Source organism: Salmo salar, chromosome 11, assembly GCF_965601325.2.
Source record: "Salmo salar chromosome 11, fSalSal1, whole genome shotgun sequence".
Lineage (NCBI taxonomy): Eukaryota > Metazoa > Chordata > Actinopteri > Salmoniformes > Salmonidae > Salmo > Salmo salar.
Genome location: NC_138301.1, coordinates 38,445,841 through 38,470,000, shown reverse-complemented (window position 1 = coordinate 38,470,000; position 24,160 = coordinate 38,445,841). Strand labels below are relative to the sequence as shown.

The window sequence follows — 24,160 nt, the reverse complement described above, 5'->3', positions numbered from 1 at the left end:
GTGACAGACGTGACAGAGTCTGGAGACGCCGTGGAGAACGTTCTGCTGCCTGCAACATCCTCCAGCATGACCGGTTTGGCGGTGGGTCAGTCATGGTGTGGGGTGGCATTTCTTTGGGGGGCCGCACAGCCCTCCATGTGCTCGCCAGAGGTAGCCTGACTGCCATTAGGTACCGAGATGAGATCCTCAGACCCCTTGTGAGACCATATGCTGGTGCGGTTGGCCCTGGGTTCCTCCTAATGCAAGACAATGCTAGACCTCATGTGGCTGGAGTGTGTCAGCAGTTCCTGCAAGAGGAAGGCATTGATGCTATGGACTGGCCCGCCCGTTCCCCAGACCTGAATCCAATTGAGCATATCTGGGACATCATGTCTCGCTCCATCCACCAACGCCACGTTGCACCACAGACTGTCCAGGAGTTGGCGGATGCTTTAGTCCAGGTCTAGGAGGAGATCCCTCAGGAGACCATCCGCCACCTCATCTGGAGCATGCCCAGGCGTTGTAGGGAGGTCATACAGGCACATGGAGGCCACACACACTACTGAGCCTCATTTTGACTTGTTTTAATGACATTACATCAAAGTTGGATCAGCCTGTAGTGTGGTTTTCACTTTAATTTTGAGTGTGACTCCAAATCCAGACCTCCATGGGTTGATAAATTGGATTTCCATTGATTATTTTTGTGTGATTTTGTTGTCAGCACATTCAACTATGTAAAGAAAAAAGTATTTAATAAGATTATTTCATTCATTCAGATCTAGGATGTGTTATTTTAGTGTTCCCTTTATTTTTTGGAGCAGTGTATATATTTTTGTTGAATTCCTGGTGATTTGACAGATTTAAATCAGTTTGCTGGCCGGTTTTGGCCAGTGGGCCACCTGTTGAACCCTGCTCTACACCGTCCTACATACAGCATAGCAGATCCCTGGTTCACGCCCAGCTCGGGGAAGACAGGAAAGGAAGATATACTGTTACATATACAGCTTGATGTCTGTATGGCTTTTGACCACTTGCTGCAAAGCAAATTGCTCTTTGGAGGCTAATAAACTAATCTTTACTACTACAGTGCAGCATGTCCGACCTGGGCTAGAGTCACTAGACTGGAACAATAGAGTTTGACCCCTTGGTCCAGTCAGATCAGCAGGGTTATTTCAGATCACCTTGGGGAGTGACCTCAGAAAGTGGGGATGGACAGAGAGAGAGAGGGATAAAAGAGAGAGAGGGAGAAGGAGAAGAGAAAGAGAGAGAGGGAGAAAAGAGAGAGAGAGGGAGAGAGAGGGAGAGAGAGAGAGCGAGAGGGCTAGAGGAAAAAGAGAGGAATGGAAAAGACAGAGACAAAAGAGGGAGAGGGCTGGAAGCGAGGGAGAGGGCTGGAAGCGAGAGAGATGGTGGTAGGAGAGAGACAGGACTGGGGAGATGGATGGTCTATTCCCAGTGTGGGAGCAGGGTAATGCTGACTACTCCTACAGTATATCACTGTTCTGTCACATCAGACAGAGGTTAAAGGATAACATTTGGATGTTGTTTGGAATTACATGTAGATAATGGTCTCTGGAGACATGGGATAGTGTGTACTTTACTCTCCAGTCACGTTTGTAAACGCTAAACTGCACAAATATCCCCTCTAACGCCTGTATGAACACAGGATATACCTACACACACCTCAATAGGCTGGTATTTCAACATGGTTGTGTGTATGGGTGGAGGTTCAGCATTGTCATTTCAGAAAATGTCCTTAATATATCTGCCTTAAGTGTGGAATGATAGTGTTTCACAATATAAAAAAAGTGATATATATACAAAAAAAGAAATGCATTCTGATGCAAAATTGCATTCTGTGGTGCAGCCTTCCTATTTTTCAACCAAAGCTGGTCTGTCTATTGTTGGAAGGCTGCACCCTCCCTCTCTTCGATCAGCATCACTCAGACGTGTGATCATCTCCTCACGATTGAACATGTAGATATCGCGCTGCCATTTCCTGGTTGCTAAAAACCTACATTGTTCGCTTCATTTCAGTTTATGTACCATCTAAAATCGCTGCGAAATGTCTTTTCAATAATGATACATTGTATTTTCAGCTGTTTGATGCTTGTGGACAAAACTGAAAGTCGACTCAAAAGCAAGTCTCCACTGAGGTTGTGGGGGAGGGGGGAGAGTTGTTTGAATTCAGACTGTATTGTTGCAATTCGCCTTGTTTCCTTAAGGGGGCTTCATTTTAGATGATGCCCCTTTAATCTCATATCTTATGATCTCTTCTTACTTAGGGAATGGCGGTACTATCTGCTGGCACTTTGTGGCTTAGATCTAAGCTGCTGGGAAACACATTGTGACAAATCCAATTATAAGAAGCATTATTGAGGATCAGATAGCATCACCATCTATCACCCTGCTGAGTGAACCCCTCGTCTGGCCTTTAGGAGGCCTTTATGAGTGAACCCCTCGTCTGGCCTTTAGGAGGCCTTTATGAGTGAACCCCTCGTCTGGCCTTTATGAGTGAACCCCTCGTCTGGCCTTTAGGAGGCCTTTACGAGTGAACCCCTCGTCTGGCCTTTATGAGTGAACCCCTCGTCTGGCCTTTAGGAGGCCTTTACGAGTGAACCCCTCGTCTGGCCTTTATGAGTGAACCCCTCGTCTGGCCTTTAGGAGGCCTTTACGAGTGAACCCCTCGTCTGGCCTTTAGGAGGCCTTTACGAGTGAACCCCTCGTCTGGCCTTTTGGAGGCCTTTACGAGTGAACCCCTCGTCTGGCCTTTAGGAGGCCTTTACGAGTGAACCCCTCGTCTGGCCTTTAGGAGGCCTTTACGAGTGAACCCCTCGTCTGGCCTTTAGGAGGCCTTTACGAGTGAACCCCTCGTCTGGCCTTTCGGAGGCCTTTACGAGTGAACCCCTCGTCTGGCCTTTAGGAGGCCTTTACGAGTGAACCCCTCGTCTGGCCTTTAGGAGGCCTTTACGAGTGAACCCCTCGTCTGGCCTTTAGGAGGCCTTTATGAGTGAACCCCTCATTTCGCCTTTAGGAAGCCTTTATGAGTGAACCCGTCGTCTAGCCTTTAGGAGGCCTTTACGAGTGAACCCTTGCCACAAAGCCCGTTTTAACATTGGCAGCACCCTTATGGGTTTCACCATTTTTAAGTAGTCAACTGGATTGCAAAATTATATCCTGGTCTGCAGGAGGGGTCAGCCAATGAATTATAGGCTACTCCTGACCTGAGCAAACATTCCAGCACTGCAGGTGACAACCTTGGCTTTATACCTGTTCAGACTATACACAGTCCAGCACTGCAGGTGGCGGTATGCACCTTTCCAATTTGTTTACAAATTGATTTGTTTACATTTTCAATTTGTTTACAAACTGCCAATACACATATGAGTAGAAGAAGAAATGGACTACTTTTAAATGGAGATAGCCTGTTGATTGAATTTGACCGCTTGACTGATACTACCAGAACGTAATTCAATTGTAAACAACAGGGAAATAAAAGTGATTATTGAGCATCTCCTGTCCCTGGGACATTAAACCATTTGGCCTCGATCACATCGATTGTATCTCACACACACACACACACGCACACACACACACACACACACACACGCACACACACGCACGTACACGCACGTACACGCACACACACGCACGCACGCACACACAGGTTCTTAAATGGACTGAAATATTATAAACAAAATGTGCTGATGTAATGACGAGTCAGCATTTTGTTATTCCATGGAGCAGGATGTCGTGAGTAACAGTTCCACTGAGTCCCTGGTGATGCAACCCTATCACAGATCTCCATTGGCTATGAACTCAACACAACTCTCCCTAAACACAATGGAGACAGACGAGAGCTGGAGCTGCAAGCAGCTGGGAGGACGATACAATACATTGGGTTACTGTTATTTGGCAACTAGTGATAAGCAAAATGATTTTCCTAACAGCAAGAAGTGTAGGCGTTCTCAGTGTTGCCAGACGTGGTTGATCAATTGCTGTTTTCCTAACAGCAAAAGTCTGCAAACTTTCAGAGTGTTGCCAAAGTGTGGCAGAGGCGTTTGTGTAGTCACAGTTTAGATAACGTGTCCACACAACCCAAGCAAGCCTAATATTCTGATAAATGAGTCCCATTGTGTCAATCGTGAGCAGCAAAATGTTTTCATATTACAGAAATCTTCTGCGTGAGCAATTATTTTCAATAATTTCAGCATTTAATAAACTTTCAGTAGCTCGAGCAGACAATCAAATCCTTGTTAAAGTATGTATGCGCTTTTCATAAGCACAAAAAAAGTCATAAAAACCTTAAATCCATGGTATATTGATAGAGCAGGGTCAATAAGGGTAGATAATACTCATGATAATGTCAGTACAAGTACAAGATACAGGAATGTGAGAGAAAAGGCTGTCTAAGGGACAAGAAGACGAGAAGGGAAAGAAAGAGAGAGAGATGATTCAGCCTCTGCTATGGACAAGGCGGAGAGGAAAGAAAGAGAAGACAGGAGAAAAGGGATGAGAGGAGTGAGGACAGGAGTGAGGAGAGGAGTGAGGAGGAGGACAGGAGGGAGGAGAGGAGTGAGGAAAGGAGTAAGGAGAGGAGGAGAGGAGTGAGAAGAGGAGTAAGGAGAGGAGGAGTGAGAAGAGGAGGGAGGAGGGAGGAGAGGAGTGAAAAGAGGAAGGAGGAGGGAGGGAGGAGAGGAGGGAGGAGAGGAGAGGAGTGAGGAAAGGAGTAAGGAGAGGAGGAGAGGAGTAAGGAGAGGAGGAGTGAGAAGAGGAGGGAGGAGGGAGGAGAGGAGTGAAAAGAGGAGGGAGGAGGGAGGGAGGAGAGGAGGGAGGAGAGGAGAGGAGTGAGGAAAGGAGTAAGGAGAGGAGGAGAGGAGTGAGAAGAGGAGTAAGGAGAGGAGGAGTGAGAAGAGGAGGGAGGAGGGAGGAGAGGAGTGAAAAGAGGAGGGAGGAGGGAGGGAGGAGAGGAGGGAGGAGAGGAGTGAGGAAAGGAGTAAGGAGAGGAGGAGAGGAGTGAGAAGAGGAGTAAGGAGAGGAGGAGTGAAAAGAGGAGGGAGGAGAGGAGTAAGGAGAGGAGGGAGGAGAGGAGTGAGGAAAGGAGTAAGGAGAGGAGGAGAGGAGTGAGAAGAGGAGGGAGGAGGGAGGAGAGGAGTGAGGAAAGGAGTAAGGAGAGGAGGAGAGGAGTGAGAAGAGGAGGGAGGAGGGAGGAGAGGAGTGAGGAAAGGAGTAAGGAGAGGAGGAGAGGAGTGAGGAAAGGAGTAAGGAGAGGAGGAGAGGAGTGAGAAGAGGAGGGAGGAGGGAGGAGAGGAGTGAGAAGAGGAGGGAGGAGAGGAGTAAGGAGAGGAGGGAGGAGAGGAGTGAGAAGAGGAGGGAGGAGAGGAGTAAGGAGAGGAGTGAGGAGAGGAGGGAGGAGAGGAGGGAGGAGAGGAGGGAGGAGAGGAGGGAGGAGAGAGGAGAGCAGCACCAGGGTGATAGATGATAATGCGCTCTTATCCTGAAGAGAGAGGGGGTGTCCCAAATGGAACCCTAGTACCTTTACAGTGCACTAGGTCGGACCAGGGCCCATAGGGCTCTGAATAGGGAGTCATTTGGGACACACCCAGACAGTCCTTATCACAGCCTGGGGAGATAGAGAAGACAGGAGCAGAAATTAGATGGGAAGAGAAAAGGACAGGGGATGAGAGGGATGAACAGATGGGAAGAGAAGATCATGAGGAATCCTCAGAGCCTGCAGAGAGATAGCTTTTATCACTGTCAGGGATACAGAGAAGACAGAAGGAAACAAAGAGAGGCGACAGATGATGAAGAGGTGCTGGAAGGCGTAAAAAGAGGGGAGGAGAGAAGAGAGGGGAGGATATAGAGGAGAGAACAGGGTCATGATGAGAAAATAGATATCAGGATTAAGAGCTGCAATATCGTTCCATGAACAAGGCCCTTAAAGAGAGAGACGATAACTCAAGGACACACAAACACACACACACACACACAAGTTCCAGTTCCAGTTCCAGTTGTTGAAAGCTGGCTTAGAGCCAGTGGTAGCATGAGAGAGAGTAGGTATACACTACATGGCCAAAAGTATGTGGACACCACTTCACACCCGTTGCGCTGACCGGTGTATAACATCGAGCACACAGCCATGCAATCACCAGACAAACATTGGCAGTATAATGGCCTGTACTGATGAGCTCAGTGACTTTCAACGTGACACCGTCATAGGATGCCATCTTTCCAACAAGTCAGTTCATCAAATTTCTGCCCTGCTAGAGCTGCCCCGGTCAACTGTAAGTGCTGTTATTGTGAAGTGGAAACATCTAGGAGCAACAATGGTTCAGGCGTGAAGTGGTAGGCCACACAAGCTCACAGAACAGGACCGCCGAGTGCTGAAGCACGTAGGAAGTAAAAATCGTCTGTCCTCCGTTGCAACACTCACTACAGAGTTCCAAACAGCATCTGGAAGCAACGTCAGCACAAGAACTGTTCGTCGGGAGCTTCATGAAATGGGTTTCCATGGCGAGCAGCCCCACACAAGCCTAAGATCACCATGCGCAATGTCATGCATCGGCTGGAGTGGTGTAAAGCTCACCGCCATTGGACTCTGGAGCAGTGGAAACGCGTTCTCTGGAGTGATGAATCACACTTCACCATCTGGCAGTCTGACGGATGAATATGGGTTTGGCGGATGCCAGGAGAATACATAGTGCCTGTTTTTCATGGTTCAGGCCCCTTAGTTCCAGTGAAGGGAAATATTAACGCTACAGCATACAATGACATTCTAATCTAGATGATTCTGTGCTTCCAACTTTGTGGCAACAGTCTGGGGAAGGCCCTTTCCTGTTTCAGCATGACCCTGTCCTCAACCCCATCGAACACCTGTGGAATGAATTGGAACGCCGACTTCAAGCCAGGCCTAATCACCCAACATCAGTGCCCAACCTCACTAATGCTCATGTCTGAATGGAAGCAAGTCCCCACAGCAATGTTCCAACATCTAGTGAAAAGCCTTCCCAGAAGACTGCTGTTATAGCAGCAAAGGGGGGACCAACTCCAATATTAATACTCATGATTTTAGAAAGAGATGTTTGACGAGCAGGTGTCCACATACACTTCATGGCCAAAAGTATCTTATCATAGAAGAACTGGACCTTTCTACGATGTCCAACTACCTGCAAGTTACTTCTTTATTTTCTATTGTAAAAACTTTAACGGTATGCAAACATACCTGTGTGTGTGTTCACTGTTTACACGTGTGTGTGACTCCAAGGGAATGTGCGTGTGTTACCTGTACCACTGCTGATGGTCTGCTGCCTGCACTTCTTGAAGTGAAAGCGTTTGATGGCGACTGGTTGGCCACGGTAACAGGCTCTATAGATGATAGTTCCACTGCCCCCCTGGCCCAGGATATCACTCTCCTCCTCACTACACTCCAACTGGGCCTTCTCTAGGAACAACCTACACACACACACACACACACACACACACACACACACACACACACACACACACACATTATAAACACACTCCAGCTGGTTCTTCTACAGAAACAACCAATATAACACAAAAACACCATACAGAACATGACACTATGTATACCTCATAGAGTACCATGATACTATGTATACCTCATAGAGTACCATGATACTATGTATACCTCATAGAGTACCATGATACTATGTATACCTCATAGAGTACATGACACTATGTATACCTCATAGAGTACCATGACACTATGTATACCTCATAGAGTACCATGACACTATGTATACCTCATAGAGTACCATGACACTATGTATACCTCATAGAGTACCATGATACTATGTATACCTCATAGAGTACCATGATACTATGTATACCTCATAGAGTACCATGATACTATGTATACCTCATAGAGTACCATGACACTATGTATACCTCATAGAGTACCATGACACTATGTATACCTCATAGAGTACCATGACACTATGTATACCTCATAGAGTACCATGATACTATGTATACCTCATAGAGTACCATGACACTATGTATACCTCATAGAGTACCATGATACTATGTATACCTCATAGAGTACCATGACACTATGTATACCTCATAGAGTACCATGACACTATGTATACCTCATAGAGTACCATGATACTATGTATACCTCATAGAGTACCATGATACTATGTATACCTCATAGAGTACCATGACACTATGTATACCTCATAGAGTACCATGACACTATGTATACCTCATAGAGTACATGACACTATGTATACCTCATAGAGTACCATGACACTATGTATACCTCATAGAGTACCATGACACTATGTATACCTCATAGAGTACATGACACTATGTATACCTCATAGAGTACATGACACTATGTATACCTCATAGAGTACATGATACTATGTATACCTCATAGAGTACATGATAATATGAATACCTCATACAGTACACACAAAGCCTCACTATCCATCACTAATGTAATCACCATCTTTCAGCATTTCTTTTAATTTAACCTTTATTTAAGTACAGTAGGCATGTCAGTTAAGAACAAATTCTTATTTACAATGACGGCCTACCAAAAGACAAAAGGCCTCCTGCGGGGACGGGGGCTGGGATTACAAATAAAAATATAGGACAAAACACACATCACGACAAGAGACACCACAACACTACATAAAGAGAGACCTAAGACAACAACATAGCATGGCAGCAACACCTGACAACACAGCATGGTAGCAACACATGACAACAACATAGTAGCAACACAACATGACAACAACATGGTAGCAACACAACATGACAACAACATGGTAGCAGCACAAAACATGGTACAAACATTTTAGTGCACAGACAACAGCACAAAGGGAAAGAAGGTTTAGACTACAATACATCACGCGAAGCAGCCACAACTGTCAGTAAGTGTCCATGATCGTATCTTTGAATGAAGAGATGGAGATAAAACTGTCCAGTTTGAGTGTTTTTTGCAGCTCGTTCCAGTCGCTAGCTGCAGCGAACTGAAAAGAGGAGTGACCCAGGGATGTGTATGCTTTGGGGACCTTTAACAGAATGTGACTGGCAGAACGGGTGTTGTATGTGGAGGATGAGGGCTGCAGTAGGTATCTCAGATAGGGGGAGTGAGGACTAAGAGGGTTTAATAAATAAGATGACCAGTTTACAGAAGAGTGTAGAGTGCAGTGATGTGTCCTATAAGGAGCATTGGTGGCAAATCTGATGGCCGAATGGTAAAGAACATCTAGCCGCTCGAGAGCACCCTTACCTGCTGATCTCCGTAATCTAGCATGGGTAGGATGGTCATCTGAATCAGGGTTAGTTTGGCAGCTGGGGTAAAAGAGGAGCGATTACGATAGAGGAAACCAAGTCTAGATTTAACCTTATCCTGCAGCTTTGATATGTGCTGAGAGAAGGACAGTGTACTGTCTAGTCATACTCTCAAGTACTTGTATGAGGTGACTACCTCAAGCTCTAAATCCTCAGAGGTACTAATAACACCTGTGGGAAGAGGGGCATTCTTCTTACCAAACCACATGACCTTTGTTTTGGAGGTGTTCAGAACAAGGTTAAGGGCAGAGAAAGCTTGTTGGACACTAAAAAGCTTTGTTGTAGAGCGTTTAACACGAAATCCGGGGAGGGGCCAGCTGCATATAAATGGATGAGAGAGCTTTCTACTGCCTGAATTATATTATTGATGTAAATTGAGAAGAGCGTGGGGCCTAGGATTGAGTCTTGGGCTACTCCCTTGTGTTCTGCCAGTCACATTCTGTTACAGGTCCCCAAAGCACACACATCCCTGGGTCGCTCCTCTTTAAATTAAGGTTAAATTAAAAAAACTCCCTTGGTGACAGGCAGTGGCTGAGACAGCAGATGTTCTGACTTTATACACTGCACTCTTTAAGAGAGGTAGGTAGCAAACCAGGCCAAAGACTCCTCAGAGACACCAATAATCCTTAGCCTGCCCACAAGAACAGAATGGTCTACCGTATAATTTTGGGGGGCCAAGTCAATACAAATAGCAGCACAACATTGCTTAGAATCACGGCCAATAATGACATCATTTAGGACCTTTAAGGTTGCAGTGACACATCCATAACCTGAGAGGAAACCAGATTGCATACCCGAGAGAATACTATAAACATCAAGGAAGCCAGTCAGTTTCCAACACTTTTGATAAACAGGGCAAAATAGAAATTGGCCTATAACAGTTAGGATCAGCTTGATCTCCCCCTTTATTTAAAGGACACACCGTGGCTGCCTTCCAAGCTATGGGAACCTCTCCAGAAAGGAGAGACTGGTTAAAAGGTCAGAGATAGGCTTGGTGATAGGGGCTGCAACCTTAAAGAAGAAAGGATCTAAACCATCTGACCCAGATGTTTTTTGGGGTCCAGTTTAAGGACCTCCTTTATCACCTCAGACTCAGTGACTGCCTGCAGGGAGAAACTTTGTAGCGGGGCAGGGGAAAAAGAGTGAGGAGCATGGAGGCTAGTCGCATTAGAAGGGGTGGGAGATGAGGAAATGTTGGACAGGCAAGGAGGCATGGCTGAGTCAAATAGGAATCCTGACTTAATGAAGTGGTGATTAAAGAGCTCAGCCATGTGCTTCTTGTCAGTAACAACCACATCATCAACATTAAGTGACATGGCAGCTGTGAGGAGGAGGGTTTATTCTCCAGGTCTTTAACTGTTTTCCAGAACTTCTTGGGGTTAGACCCACAGAGAGAGAACTGCTCCTTAAAGTAACTAACTTTGGTCTTCCAGATAGCCTGAGTGCACTTATTTCTCATTTGCCTGAACAAGAGCCAGCCAGCCTGAGTATGTGTGTGCAGAGCCTTTCGCCAAATGCAATTCTTGTGGTGGAATAACTCTGCCAGATCACGATTGAACCAGGGGCTGAACCTGTTTTTAATTCTCATTTTCTTTATGTGGGCGGGTTTGTTAACAATACCACTGAAAATATCTAAAAAGAAGGTCAAATTTACAGAGACCAGGTCATGAAGGAAGGCTTGCTCATGAAATGTTTTTAACATGCTACTGGTACCTTCCCTGATCCCAACCTCAGCTCTACCTCCTGGACGTCAACACATGCGCCATACATTACTACAGCTACCTCCCTGATCTCAACTCTACCTGGGGGACATCAACACATGCACCATACATTACTACAGCTACCTCCCTGATCTCAACTCTACCCGGTGGACATCAACACACGTACCATACATTACTACAGCTACCTCCCTGATCTCAACTCTACCCGGTGGACATCAACACATGCACCATACATTACTACAGCTACCTCCCTGATCTCAACTCTACCCGGGGGACATCAACACACGCATCATACATTACTACAGCTACCTCCCTGATCTCAACTCTACCTGGGGGACATCAACACACGTACCATACATTACTACAGCTACCTCCCTGATCTCAACTCTACCCGGGGGACATCAACACACGCATCATACATTACTACAGCTACCTCCCTGATCTCAACTCTACCCGGTGGACATCAACACACTTACCATACATTACTACAGCTACCTCCCTGATCTCAACTCTACCCGGTGGACATCAACACATGCACCATACATTACTACAGCTACCTCCCTGATCTCAACTCTACCCGGTGGACATCAACACATGCACCATACACGTCCAACAAAGGATTCTATGTATTGCATTCTGCTATAGGACTGGAGCTATAGTCGCCATGGCAACATTCTTAAGTCCTCATTAGCATCCTCTTCATATCATGAACACAAATCTGTGTCTCAAATGGCACCCCCTTCCCTATGTAATGCACTAATTTGGACAGGAACCCAGTTAAAAGTAGTGCACTACATAGGGAAGAGAGTGCCATTTGGGACTCAAGCCCAAGTCTTTCATGTGAGATTTTAAATTTAGAGCGCTATGTCAACAAACCGGCACAACCGCTTAAATGAGCATAGAACAAAAAGCCTTGGTCAGCTGCCAATCTTAACTACTCAGAGTTGACCATCTATCCTGGAGCTGACTTCCTGCTAGGGCCCATATGTTAATGTAAGGCTGGGGAAACATTATTCAGGGTCAATTTAATCTCAAACATTCTTTAAATTGCATTTCAGCAGAGTCACACAGCAGATTGTTTGAGCGCGTTCCTGTGTGTGTATGTTCTGTGTGCCCATGTTGCGTGCACATTCCTGTGTGTGTGTCTACATAGCTGTGGTGTTAGCTGATGTCAACCCGTGGCACCAGTGTTTGAGGAAGTGATTATTTAGTCAATCTCTCTTTTGTCTTAGAGCAGCACTAAAATGTGTTGCTTGATATCAGAAATATTTGGAAGTGATTGTTGCCCCATGAACAGTAAATACGACAGCGGCCTGTAGTATTTCACAGAGATATACTTGTGTAATCAACCCTCAAGCAGAGTGTGTGTGTGTGTGTGTGTGTGTGTGTGTGTGTGTGTGTGTGTTTAGCCTTAAGGGTAAACAATACATCAACGGATGCGGTCACTGTTGAGAAATCAACTGAAACTCATTACGCAGCCAAACCCCTGAAGAGCTGTGTGTGAGCGTGCGCAGGATTGCTGTACCTCTGTATGTGAGTGTGTGTGTACAGAGTATCTATGCCTGCAGCGTGTTCCATACTGTACATGTCACGGTCCTGTCAGTGAGGAGCCTAAGGAGACTCCTATCAACACAGCAGGAAACAACAAGGCCTTGTACTACACATTACTACAGGAGGACACCACAACCACAAGGCCCTGTACTACACCTCACTCCAGGAGGACACCACAACCACAAGGCCCTGTACTACACATTACTCCAGGAGGACACCTCAACCACAAGGCCCTGTACTACACATTACTACAGGAGGACACCACAACCACAAGGCCCTGTACTACACCTCACTCCAGGAGGACACCACAACCACAAGGCCCTGTACTACACATTACTACAGGAGGACACCACAACCACAAGGTAGAGCACTATGGGTCCTGGTCAGAGGTAGAGCACTATGGGTCCTGGTCAGAGGTAGAGCACTATGGGCCCTGGTCAGAGGTAGAGCACTATGGGCCCTGGTCAGAGGTAGAGCACTATGGGCCCTGGTCAGAGGTAGAGCACTATGGGCCCTGGTCAGAGGTAGAGCACTATGGGTCCTGGTCAGAGGTAGAGCCCTATGGGTCCTGGTCAGAGGTAGTGCACTATGGGTCCTGGTCAGAGGTAGTGCACTATGGGTCCTGGTCAGAGGTAGTGCACTATGGGTCCTGGTCAGAGGTAGAGCACTATGGGTCCTGGTCAGAGGTAGAGCACTATGGGTCCTGGTCAGAGGTAGAGCACTATGGGTCCTGGTCAGAGGTAGAGCACTATGGGTCCTGGTCAGAGGTAGAGCACTATGGGTCCTGGTCAGAGGTAGTGCACTATGGGTCCTGGTCAGAGGTAGAGCACTATGGGCCCTGGTCAGAGGTAGAGCACTATGGGCCCTGGTCAGAGGTAGAGCACTATGGGCCCTGGTCAGAGGTAGAGCACTATGGGCCCTGGTCAGAGGTAGAGCACTATGGGTCCTGGTCAGAGGTAGAGCACTATGGGTCCTGGTCAGAGGTAGAGCACTATGGGTCCTGGTCAGAGGTAGTGCACTATGGGTCCTGGTCAGAGGTAGTGCACTATGGGTCCTGGTCAGAGGTAGAGCACTATGGGTCCTGGTCAGAGGTAGAGCACTATGGGTCCTGGTCAGAGGTAGTGCACTATGGGTCCTGGTCAGAGGTAGAGCACTATGGGTCCTGGTCAGAGGTAGAGCACTATGGGTCCTGGTCAGAGGTAGAGCACTATGGGTCCTGGTCAGAGGTAGAGCACTATGGGTCCTGGTCAGAGGTAGTGCACTATGGGTCCTGGTCAGAGGTAGAGCACTATGGGTCCTGGTCAGAGGTAGAGCACTATGGGTCCTGGTCAGAGGTAGAACACTATGGGTCCTGGTCAGAGGTAGAGCACTATGGGTCCTGGTCAGTGGTAGAACACTATGGGTCGTGGTCAGAGGTAAAGCACCACATAGGGAATAGGGTGCCATTTGGGGCACATCCTGTGTTTTTGTGCTGTGAGAATGGCGTGGTTTCATTTAGACAGTAATGTGAGCATTAAGTGAGTGAAACAAATGAACAATCAACCAAACAAATGTTTTCTCCCAGTGCAAGGGCAATCTTTTGTTGTCCCTATTGACTGAATAGAGCCATCTATCCCGGTTATAACCAAAAGCTCAGCCTGAGTGTGGGTGACAGCTCAAAAGTGACAGATGATGGGCCAAAGGTTAGGGATAAGAGGTTTGTGGTTCAGAGGGTGTGTGTGTGTGTGCGAGCGCAAGTTTGATAGCATGTTGGAGAGAATCGGCTCTAGCAAAGCTCAGCACAGAATGACTAATCTACACATCGTCAGGCATCCTAACTTCAATTTGAGAATACATTTAAACTTGTCTCCCATTGACGTCAATGCATGACTAAGTGAAAATGTGACTTAAGTGAAAGACATGATTCACCCCTATGTGAAGAAGATTAGCCCATCTGTGCCGTGCCTTCCTCAGGCTCATCGTCTTGTGAAGTTACACTGAGTCTGGCTGAGTGTGCGATTGGATTTGATAATGATGGAAACTCCCTCCAGCCAATAGTTACACCAATCCTTATATGTCCATGACGGGTAGAGCAAGTGCACACTTCAGGAGAAGGGATGAGAATTGGGATACAGCATCTATATTGTGGGGGATAGCCGCGCAGAGCTAATAGGTCAACAGGTCAGGGGTTAGAGGTCAAGGGTCAGGGTGAAAGGTTACCGTGAGGGGAAGTCGGTCATGAAAAGCTCTGGGACCAGCTCCTGAAGGGGGACAGGCTGGTCGGGGTGCTGGGGACACACTATGTACTCCTGGCCCATGGCAGCGATCACACAGTCCTCCATGTTGAAGAAGTGCCCTCCTCTTCCTCCCCCTTTTTCTCTGCCTAGCGGTGGGATAATCAGACCAAAAGATAAAGTTGACTTCAGAGTGCAAACTCTGTTTCACAGCAGTCCCATTACAAAACCAATATTACATGTTGATTTCAAATCAAATCACATTTTATTGGTCACATACACATGGTTAGTAGATGTTAATGCGAGTGTAGCGAAATGCTTGTGCTTCTAGTTCCGACAGTGCAGCAATATCTAACATGTAATCTAACAATTTCACAACAACTACCTAATACACACAAATCTAAGTAAAGGAATGGAATAAGAATATATACATATACATATATGGATGAGCAATGACAGAGCTGCAAAGGCAAGATGCAATAGAAGGTATCAAATACAATATATACATATGAGATGAGCAATGTAAGATATGTAAACATTATTAAAGTGGCATAATTAAAGTGACTAGTGATCCATTTATTAAAGTGGCCAATGATTTCAAGTCTGTATGTAGGCAGCAGGCTCTCTGTGTTGTGATGGCTGTTAAACAGTCTAATGGCCTTGAGATAGAAGCTGTTTCCAGTCTCTCTGTCCCAGCTTTGATGCCCCTGTACTGACCTCGCCTTCTGGATGGTAGCAGGGTGAACAGGCAGTGACAGGTGGTTATTGTCCTTGATGATCTTTTTGGCCTTCCTGTGATATCTGGTGCTGTAGGTGTCCTGTAGGGCAGGTAGTTTGCCCCTGGTTGTGGGCGGTGCAGTTGCCATGTGCCTTCTTCACCACACTGTGTGGGTGGACCATTTCAGATTGTCCATTATGTGTACGTCGAGGAACTTAATATTTTCCACCTTCTCCACTGCTGTCCCGTCGATGATGGATAGGGGGTTGCTCCCTCTGCTGTTTCCTGAAGACAAAAATCATCTCCTTTGTTTCGTTGACGTTGAGTGAGAGGTTGTTTTCCTGACACCAGATTGAATATGTCCGTAAACACACCAGCCAGCTGGTCTGTGCATGCTCTGAGAACACGGCTAGGGATGCTGTCTGGGCCAGGAGCCTTGCGAGGGTTAACACGTTTAAATGTCTTACTCACATCGGTCACGGAGAAGGAGAGCCCACAGTCCTTGGTAGCGGGTCGCATCGGTGGCACTGTATTATCCTCAAAGCGGGCAAAGAAGGTGTTTAGTTTGTCTGGAAGCAAGACATCGGTGTCCCTAACGTGGCTGGTTTTCTTTTTGAGGGCCGTCGTGGTATCGGCTTAAGGGGGGATATACACGGCTGTGACCGTAACCGACGAGAATTCTCTTGGGAGATAATACGGTCGGCATTTGATTGTAAGGAATTATAGGTCAGGTGAACAAAAGGACTTGAGTTCCTGTATGTTGTTCCAATTACACCATGAGTTGTTAATCATGAAACATACACCCTTGCCCTCTTCTTCCCGGAGAGATGGCGGCTGTACCGACTCCGACAGCATATCCCAAGAGAGCCATGTTTCCGTGAAACAGAGTATGTTACAATCCCTGGTGTCTCTCTGGAAAGCAACTCTTGCCCTTATTTCATATACCTAGTTATCTAGAGACGACATTAGCGAGTAATATACTTGGAAGCGGTGGGTGGTGTGCTCTGAAGTCTGACCTGAAGACTGCTCCGTCTACCTCTTCTCTGGTGGCGTTGTTTTGGGTTGGCCTCTGGAATCAGTTCAAATGCCCTGGGTGGTTCGGACAAAGGATCCGCTTTGGGAAAGTTGTATTCCTGGTAAGTTGACGTCGCTCTGATATCCAATAGTTCTTCTCAGCTGTATGTAATAACACTTAAGATTCTCCGGGCTAACAATGTAAGAAATATTACATAAAAAACAAAATAATGCAAAGTTTCCTAAGGACTAGAAGTGAGGCAGCCCTCTGTCGGCGCCATCTTGAGGTCATTTATAAAACATTATAGGTGCTCATACATGCTTATAAAAGTAATAATACATTATAAGGGTATGCTTTCACTAAAGCAAATCAATGTTTTAGTGCTTAATGTCCGCATTGATTGGGTTTAATTTAAAAACTTTTGCAATAGCCCCTAGACATTCCATCAGAAGTTGACTGTATATTGGCCCACCCTACCTTCTCCTCCTCTTCTCCCAGCTCCAGTCCCCCTGGTTGGGGGTTCCCCCAGACCCCCAGGTCCCTGGTTCTGTCTGATCATGGAGGAACACTGGGGACAGGGGGCGTACTGCTCAATCAATTGGGTCCCATCACTCTCACTGGCCGTCAAGGCTAAAGGAGGACAGATGACACAGAGAGATACAGAAAGTCACATGGTCTGGTGGAGTCTGGCCGTCAGGCCTAAAGGAGGACAGATGACACAGAGAGATACAGAAAGTCACATGGTCTGGTGGAGTCTGGCCGTCAGACCTAAAGGAGGACAGATGACACAGAGAGATACAGAAAGTCACATGGTCTGGTGGAGTCTGGCCGTCAGGCCTAAAGGAGGACAGATGACACAGAGAGATACAGAAAGTCACATGGTCTGGTGGAGTCTGGCCGTCAGGCCTAAAGGAGGACAGATGACACAGATAGATACAGAAAGTCACATGGTCTGGTGGAGTCTGGCTGTCAGGCATTAAAGGAGGACAGATGACACAGAGAGATACAGAAAGTCACATGGTCTGGTGGAGTCCGGTCTAGCGGTAGTGCAGCCCACTCCGGACTACAAACGTCCCTAAAGGTCAAACGTCAAAGCCCTGACTCCACTACTTTCCTTGTTGTCTTAACCGATTCTCATCAGTCTCCCTGTGTCATGTTATCTCTGATAATCTCTACCTTAAAACGGAATGTTTCCATGGATCCTTCTTACCTTCTGCTATGAGACTTTTTAACAGGAACATGCATTCTCAAAATGCATACTACCGTGCTCCGAGCACGCAAGTTGGAGCACGGGAGGGTTGGAGTGTGAGTCCAAATCAAAGTATGGCAAATGGCAAACGGAGCACGGAGGGCACTTCTCGAAAGCGTACTCTGTTTGTACATATTTTTAAGCATGCATCAATACAAGATTCAATGGAAAGTATGCACAGGAATATGATGAAACCGCGTAAAACAAACGACGCAAAATGTATTGAAATCAATTGAGCCCATTATTTGAGCTGAAGCGAGAGAAAATAAACTCAGACTCTCATATGTTGCCTGACTACAATATTTAATCTTGATACATTAATAAATACATTTTGGCATGTTAACCTGCCTACACTAACTACTGTGGATGGATGGCAAGTCTATAGTAAGTCAATAGGGCTAGCTACTACTGTTAGCTAGCTATGTAGATAGCCACAAAGAATTGACAGCTAGCTAACCACAAATAATTTACATATACCTTGCATAACATTAGTTTTATGTTTGTATACACTTGTGTAACATAAGGGTGTATACACTAGTGTAACATAACATAGTTTAACAGGCATACATTTTCTGGTTAGCTAGATTATTACAATTCACATATAGCTAGCTGATAATTGTGAAGTAAAACGTTTGCTTTGGGTATATCTTGTTTGGTCTCTATTGTCATTGTCCTGGCTGGAAGAAGGGTCAGTGAATGGGGAGTTGCAGCGTGAGGTAATACAGTAGGGGGAGGGCTTCTCAAATGGAACGTTTTATGCGTTCTCCACTCTCGTCCAAACAAGAACGTACTCAAGAGAACATCCTTGGAGAACACACTCGGAGCATGAGTGTGGAGCACGGTAGTAAGCATATTGAGAAACACCCTGAGTTTTTACACTGCACCAAATACCCTAGTTTCGTACTCCTAATTATCCGTACACCTCTGAAGATTCGTCACACCGTTGCCACTCAGAAGATCTACAGCCTTTTATCTGTCAACACTCAAAAGCAGCTTTATCTCCCGACTGTTTGATAACAGGAACACGAGGTGTGAACACCCATCAGTGGGGACCAAAGTGTAATGATGTACGCTGAGAGTTCAGGGAGTGAATACATTTAATAAATAAATGAACAAAACAAGAAACAAACAGCGCACCAATATGAAACAGGAACAATGACGCCTGGGGAAGAAACCAAAGGGAGTGACATATAAAGGGCAGGTAATCAAGGAGGTGATGGAGTCCAGGTGAGTGTCATTATGCGAGTAACACTGGTGACAGGTGTGCGCCCTAACGAGCAGCCTGGTGACCTAGAGGCCGGAGAGGGAGACCATGTGACACAAAGATCCTGACTGAGTCCATCATACAACATGAAGTTGAAGTCATTGAAGAGGTGTTGCTTTTTATGTATGTACTGTGTATGTACTGTTGGTGTATGTATTGGTGCAATCAAACTTGCCCTTTAGGGAAAATAATTGATGATCTTATTTTATAAAAAGAAAGAGGATATAAAGGAGTGCACTGTGCGCACAGAGACAGGCGCACAGAGACAGGCGCACACCAACAGACTGAGTCCTAATTAACTTGAGACATAACTGGATGTTGAGAAATAACTTTCCGTGTGTGAATACCATTTACATGAATCTGACACGTATGAATCACCAGTCGGGCCCTGTACCCATGTAAATATAGACATTCTGAATGACTCATGTATGTGAGTGTAAACAAATCCCCAATCAACGTTAATTACTCAGTCATCCAGCACCTACACTACAGAAACACAAATAATATATCAGGAAATATCCCATTTACCAGACATTTTTATCCAAAGCGATTTACAGTCATGCATTTTCATATGAGTGGCCCCAGCTGAGCGGGGATCCAAAACATAAATATGAATGCATGCACACACACAGATCACAGCACACCCACCATGCTGACCAGTCTGCTAACTGCTGTGATTTGACAGGTAATCTATAACCAGCATCAGGAGTTTAATGTGGACTAATGACTGAATCATCAACACTCCACTGTGTTAAAGCTGCATTTAAAAGACACAATCTGCTATTTTAATTAACATGACGATTGAGCAGCAGGAAATATGACAGACTTTGGCTGTCATGCTGAGTTAGGGGAAGCAGACAGACAGACAGACAGACAGACAGACAGACAGACAGACAGACAGACAGACAGACAGACAGACAGACAGACAGACAGACAGACAGACAGACAGACAGACAGACAGACAGACAGACAGACAGACAGACAGACAGACCTGTCTCTATTCCTTTGAAAGACTTTTTTTGTATAACGTTTAGTGTTCATTTTTTATTGTTTATTATAGTTTTTTTATTATCCATTTCACTTGCTTTGGCAATGTAAACATATGTTCCCCATGCCAATAAAGCCCTTTGAATTGAAAGAGAAAAAACCTCACCAGGGAACCACTGTTCGATGAGGGAATTGACATGGTCCGTAATGAAGGCCATGGCTGAAAAATCCCTGGTCTCTGATTGGCAAATGATCTTGATGCCCCCGCTTTTCTTCCTCTTCCAGTTGACATCAGTCGATTCCACACTGCCAAGGGAGGTCGGGAGAGAGGGAAGAAGAGAGGGAAGGAGGGAGAGAGGGATGTAGGGAGGGAAGTCGGTAGTGAGAGAGGGAGGGATGTAGGTAGTGAGAGAGGGAGGGAGGAAGAGAGGTAAGGAAGAAGGGAGGGAAGTAGGTAGTGAGAGAGGGAGGGAGAGAAGTAGGTAGTGAGAGAGGGAAGGAGGGAGGGAAGTAGATAGTGAGAGAGGGAAGGAAGTAGGTAGTGAGAGTGGGAGAGAAGTAGGTAGTGAGAGAGGGAAGGAAGTAGGTAGTGAGAGAGGGAAGGAAGTAGGTAGTGAGAGAAGGAAGTAGGTAGTGAGAGAGAGAGAAGTAGGTAGTGAGAGAGGGAAGGAGGTAGTGAGAGGGAGAGAGGGAGGGAAGTAGGTAGTGAGAGAGGGAAGGAGGTAGTGAGAGGGAGAGAGGGAGGGAAGTAGGTAGTGAGAGGGAAGGAGGGAGGGAAGTAGGTAGTGAGAGAAGTAGGTAGTGAGAGCGAGAGAGGGAGGGAAGTAGGTAGTGAGAGAGGGAGAGAGGGAAGAAAGGAGGAAGGGAAGGAGAGAGGGAAGTAGGTAGTGAGAGAGGGAAGGAGAGAGGGAAGTAGGTAGTGAGAGAGGGAAGGAGAGAGGGAAGTAGGTAGTGAGAGAGGGAGGGAAGTAGGTAGTGAGAGAGGGAGGGAGAGAGGGAAGGAGGGAGGGAAGGAGAGAGGGAAGTAGGTAGTGAGGGAGGGAAGGCAAAGTTGTAGAGGCTGCATGTCAATAGTCTAAAGTGTCTACCTGTCATCTCCTTGTATCCTTTCCTCCATCTGAACTGAGAGGTATAGATCAAAGTTAATGATCAGATACATCTCATCAATTGTCACCCGCCCTGTGCTTTCAGATAAACACAGGGGCAACAATTTTGTAGAGCCTAAAGCATTGTGCAAAGTACAACAAATACTGTAAACATCATAATGTTGCAGTGTGATTTCATTTGAAACTTTTCTTCTTCAACAATGTGCATTATAAAAGGAGACAATTATTTAACTACAGTTTAGTGAACTGAGCAATACATAAATAGTTACCTCATTATAACGCACATGAAGAATTCTTTTAAATTAAATCACGCTGCCAGATTATAATTTGGTTTATGGTCATTTTTGCACTTTACACAATGCTTTTACGGCACGAAAACGTCACCCCCAGTCTGCTATTCAATTTAACAGAGGGCTTGAGGTTTGCAGATGACCTCAAGTTGATCTTCAAATAAAATCCTGTGCAACTGTAACAGACTTACTGAAGGGCTGGTTTCTCAGACCCAGGGAAGTCTATTCCTGGACAAGAAAATCACTTGGAGATTCTCCATTATGCTTTTTAGTCATGACTAGTAGTTGGCTTAAAGGGGAAGTTCAGGATTTGACTACTTGATGACTAGTCAGAAAGTATTCTATGGGCCAGCTAAAGTTAGCTGAAATTTGTGGTGGTGGTTTAAACCGGACCATTGATTACATCCTGGCTTCAAAACTACTTTCAGGGTGAAGATATTTCTGACATAAAGTTGTAAACTACTGAACTTCCCCTTTAATCCGTGCCCAAGAAACAGGTCCTTAGTGACCTCAAAATGCAACAACGTAAACAATTAAGTTGATAACATAATAATACAAATGTTAACCTAAAGGTGCTTGGGTCTCTAAAGGTGCTGTGTTCACTAAAGGTGCTGTGTTCACTAAAGGTGCTGTGTTCACTAAAGGTGCTTGGGTCTCTAAAAGGTGCTGTGTTCACTAAAGGTGCTGTGTTCACTAAAGGTGCTGTGTTCACTAAAGGTGCTGTGTTCACTAAAGGTGCTGTGTTCACTAAAGGTGCTGTGTTCACTAAAGGTGCTGTGTTCACTAAAGGTGCTTGGGTCTCTAAAAGGTGCTGTGTTCACTAAAGGTGCTGTGTTCACTAAAGGTGCTGTGTTCACTAAAGGTGCTTGGGTCTCTAAAGGTGCTTGGGTCTCTAAAGGGTGCTGTGTTCTCTAAAAGGTGCTGTGTTCTCTAAAGGTGCTGTGTTCTCTAAAAGGTGCTGTGTTCTCTAAAAGGTGCTGTGTTCTCTAAAAGGTGCTGTGTTCTCTAAAAGGTGCTGTGTTCTCTAAAGGTGCTTGGGTCTCTAAAGGTGCTTGGGTCTCTAAAGGTGCTTGGGTCTCTAAAGGTGCTGTGTTCTCTAAAGGTGCTGTGTTCTCTAAAGGTGCTGTGTTCTCTAAAAGGTGCTTGGGTCTCTAAAGGTGCTTGGGTCTCTAAAGGTGCTGTGTTATCTAAAGGTGCTGTGTTCACTAAAGGTGCTGTGTTCTCTAAAAGGTGCTGTGTTCTCTAAAAGGTGCTGTGTTCTCTAAAAGGTGCTTGGGTCTCTAAAAGGTGCTTGGGTCTCTAAAAGGTGCTTGGGTCTCTAAAGGTTATTTGTTCTCCAAAGGTTCTTTGTTCTATAAAGGTTATTTGAAAGTGTCCCTCTGAAGAACCTGAGGACGCTGCTGAATGTACTGTATGGGCTAACTAAGAGCCTTAGAACCTACTGACAACATTCAGATGTACAGGTGCACTTTTCAGAGATATCATTAGGTACGGGTATTCATAATAATATTTTATCATAGCATGTTTATTAGAGAAAGTATCTCAATATGCACACTGTTCTAGGAAATATACCAGTAATAATGTGCAAGTCATTTTATGTAGCACTTTAAACTCTTTCTCTAATAATTACACAATGAAGCACATAATAAGAGTACATGTGCATTTTTTAAGACACATCATTAAGTGCCTGGCTTGGCTAATTAGCCCTGTATGCTGAGCCAGCTCTGGGTTTGATTAATTAGGCCTGCTCGTTTAGCCGGGTCTGGGGTGGAGACACACAGCTGTGGTTTGGCATGCTTCCTGACGGATGACAAATCTACACCTTGTTGTAAAAGGTGCTATACAGTAAGGAATACAGTATTTATTTACCTAACAGTGGGCCAAATCCTAATCTCGTTCCCAGACACTTTCGCCCAAATGAGCGAAGACTAACGCGTCAAACTTAGCCTTCATTAGCCAATACAGAAAGACCGGGAGAAACTCCCGGCGCATAGTTTTGGCTTAAATCGACTTAATTTATCAACCAATCATCTCCCGCAACACCTTCCCCCTAACCCTCCCCACGGTTCGCAGTTGTGTGATTTGTTAAAATAATATGATGACAAATACTTTACTCAGTAGGTCACTGCCATAGAATTCTATGGTCACTCCCACTAAGGCCAACTATGAATTGTTGAAATCCCAGACTTATATGCGCCGTGCGCAATAGCCTGGGGACGAGGTTAGCCAAATCCTAACTCAAACATTATGCATTGGTGTCAATGGGAGATTTGCTTGAACATTCGAGTCACACACATGCATTTCAAGTAAGTTACCCCAGTGTACCCTTAATCCCTCACCTTAGATACCCTCCGTCAAAGGTGACCAGTAGTCCCTCTCTCCAGTAGATGGTCTGACTGCGGCGGACTCTGAAGGTGCTACAGCGGTTCTTCTGTTGGCTACCTGTTCCCGCAAAACTGTAGATCACCGTGGTCCTCCTCCGCTCACTCTTAGCATTCCTCTTAGGCTCAAAGGACTAGGACAACAGAGAGAACTCTTAGCATTCCTCTTAGGATCAAAAGACTAGGACAACACAGAGAGAACTCTTAGCATTCCTCTTAGGATCAAAGGACTAGGACAACACAGAGCGAACTCTTAGCATTCCTCTTAGGATCAAAAGACTAGGACAACACAGAGAGAACTCTTAGCATTCCTCTTAGGCTCAAAGGACTAGGACAACACAGAGAGAACTCTTAGC

General features: G+C 45.7%; 1 protein-coding gene across 1 annotated transcript in view; it reads right to left on the bottom strand.

Annotated features, from left to right (window-relative positions):
- LOC106593346 (leucine-rich repeat serine/threonine-protein kinase 1) overlaps positions 1–24,160 on the bottom strand; it is a 108,164-nt gene that overhangs the window by 32,429 nt on the left and 51,575 nt on the right. Inside the window, exons 22-26 of the mRNA XM_045689475.2 lie at positions 23,763–23,938; positions 20,194–20,333; positions 17,005–17,157; positions 14,781–14,943; positions 7,262–7,431 (exon numbers count right to left, since the gene is read on the bottom strand). Coding sequence (XP_045545431.2) covers positions 7,262–7,431; positions 14,781–14,943; positions 17,005–17,157; positions 20,194–20,333; positions 23,763–23,938 — 802 coding nt within the window. The remainder of the gene's footprint in view (positions 1–7,261; positions 7,432–14,780; positions 14,944–17,004; positions 17,158–20,193; positions 20,334–23,762; positions 23,939–24,160) is intronic.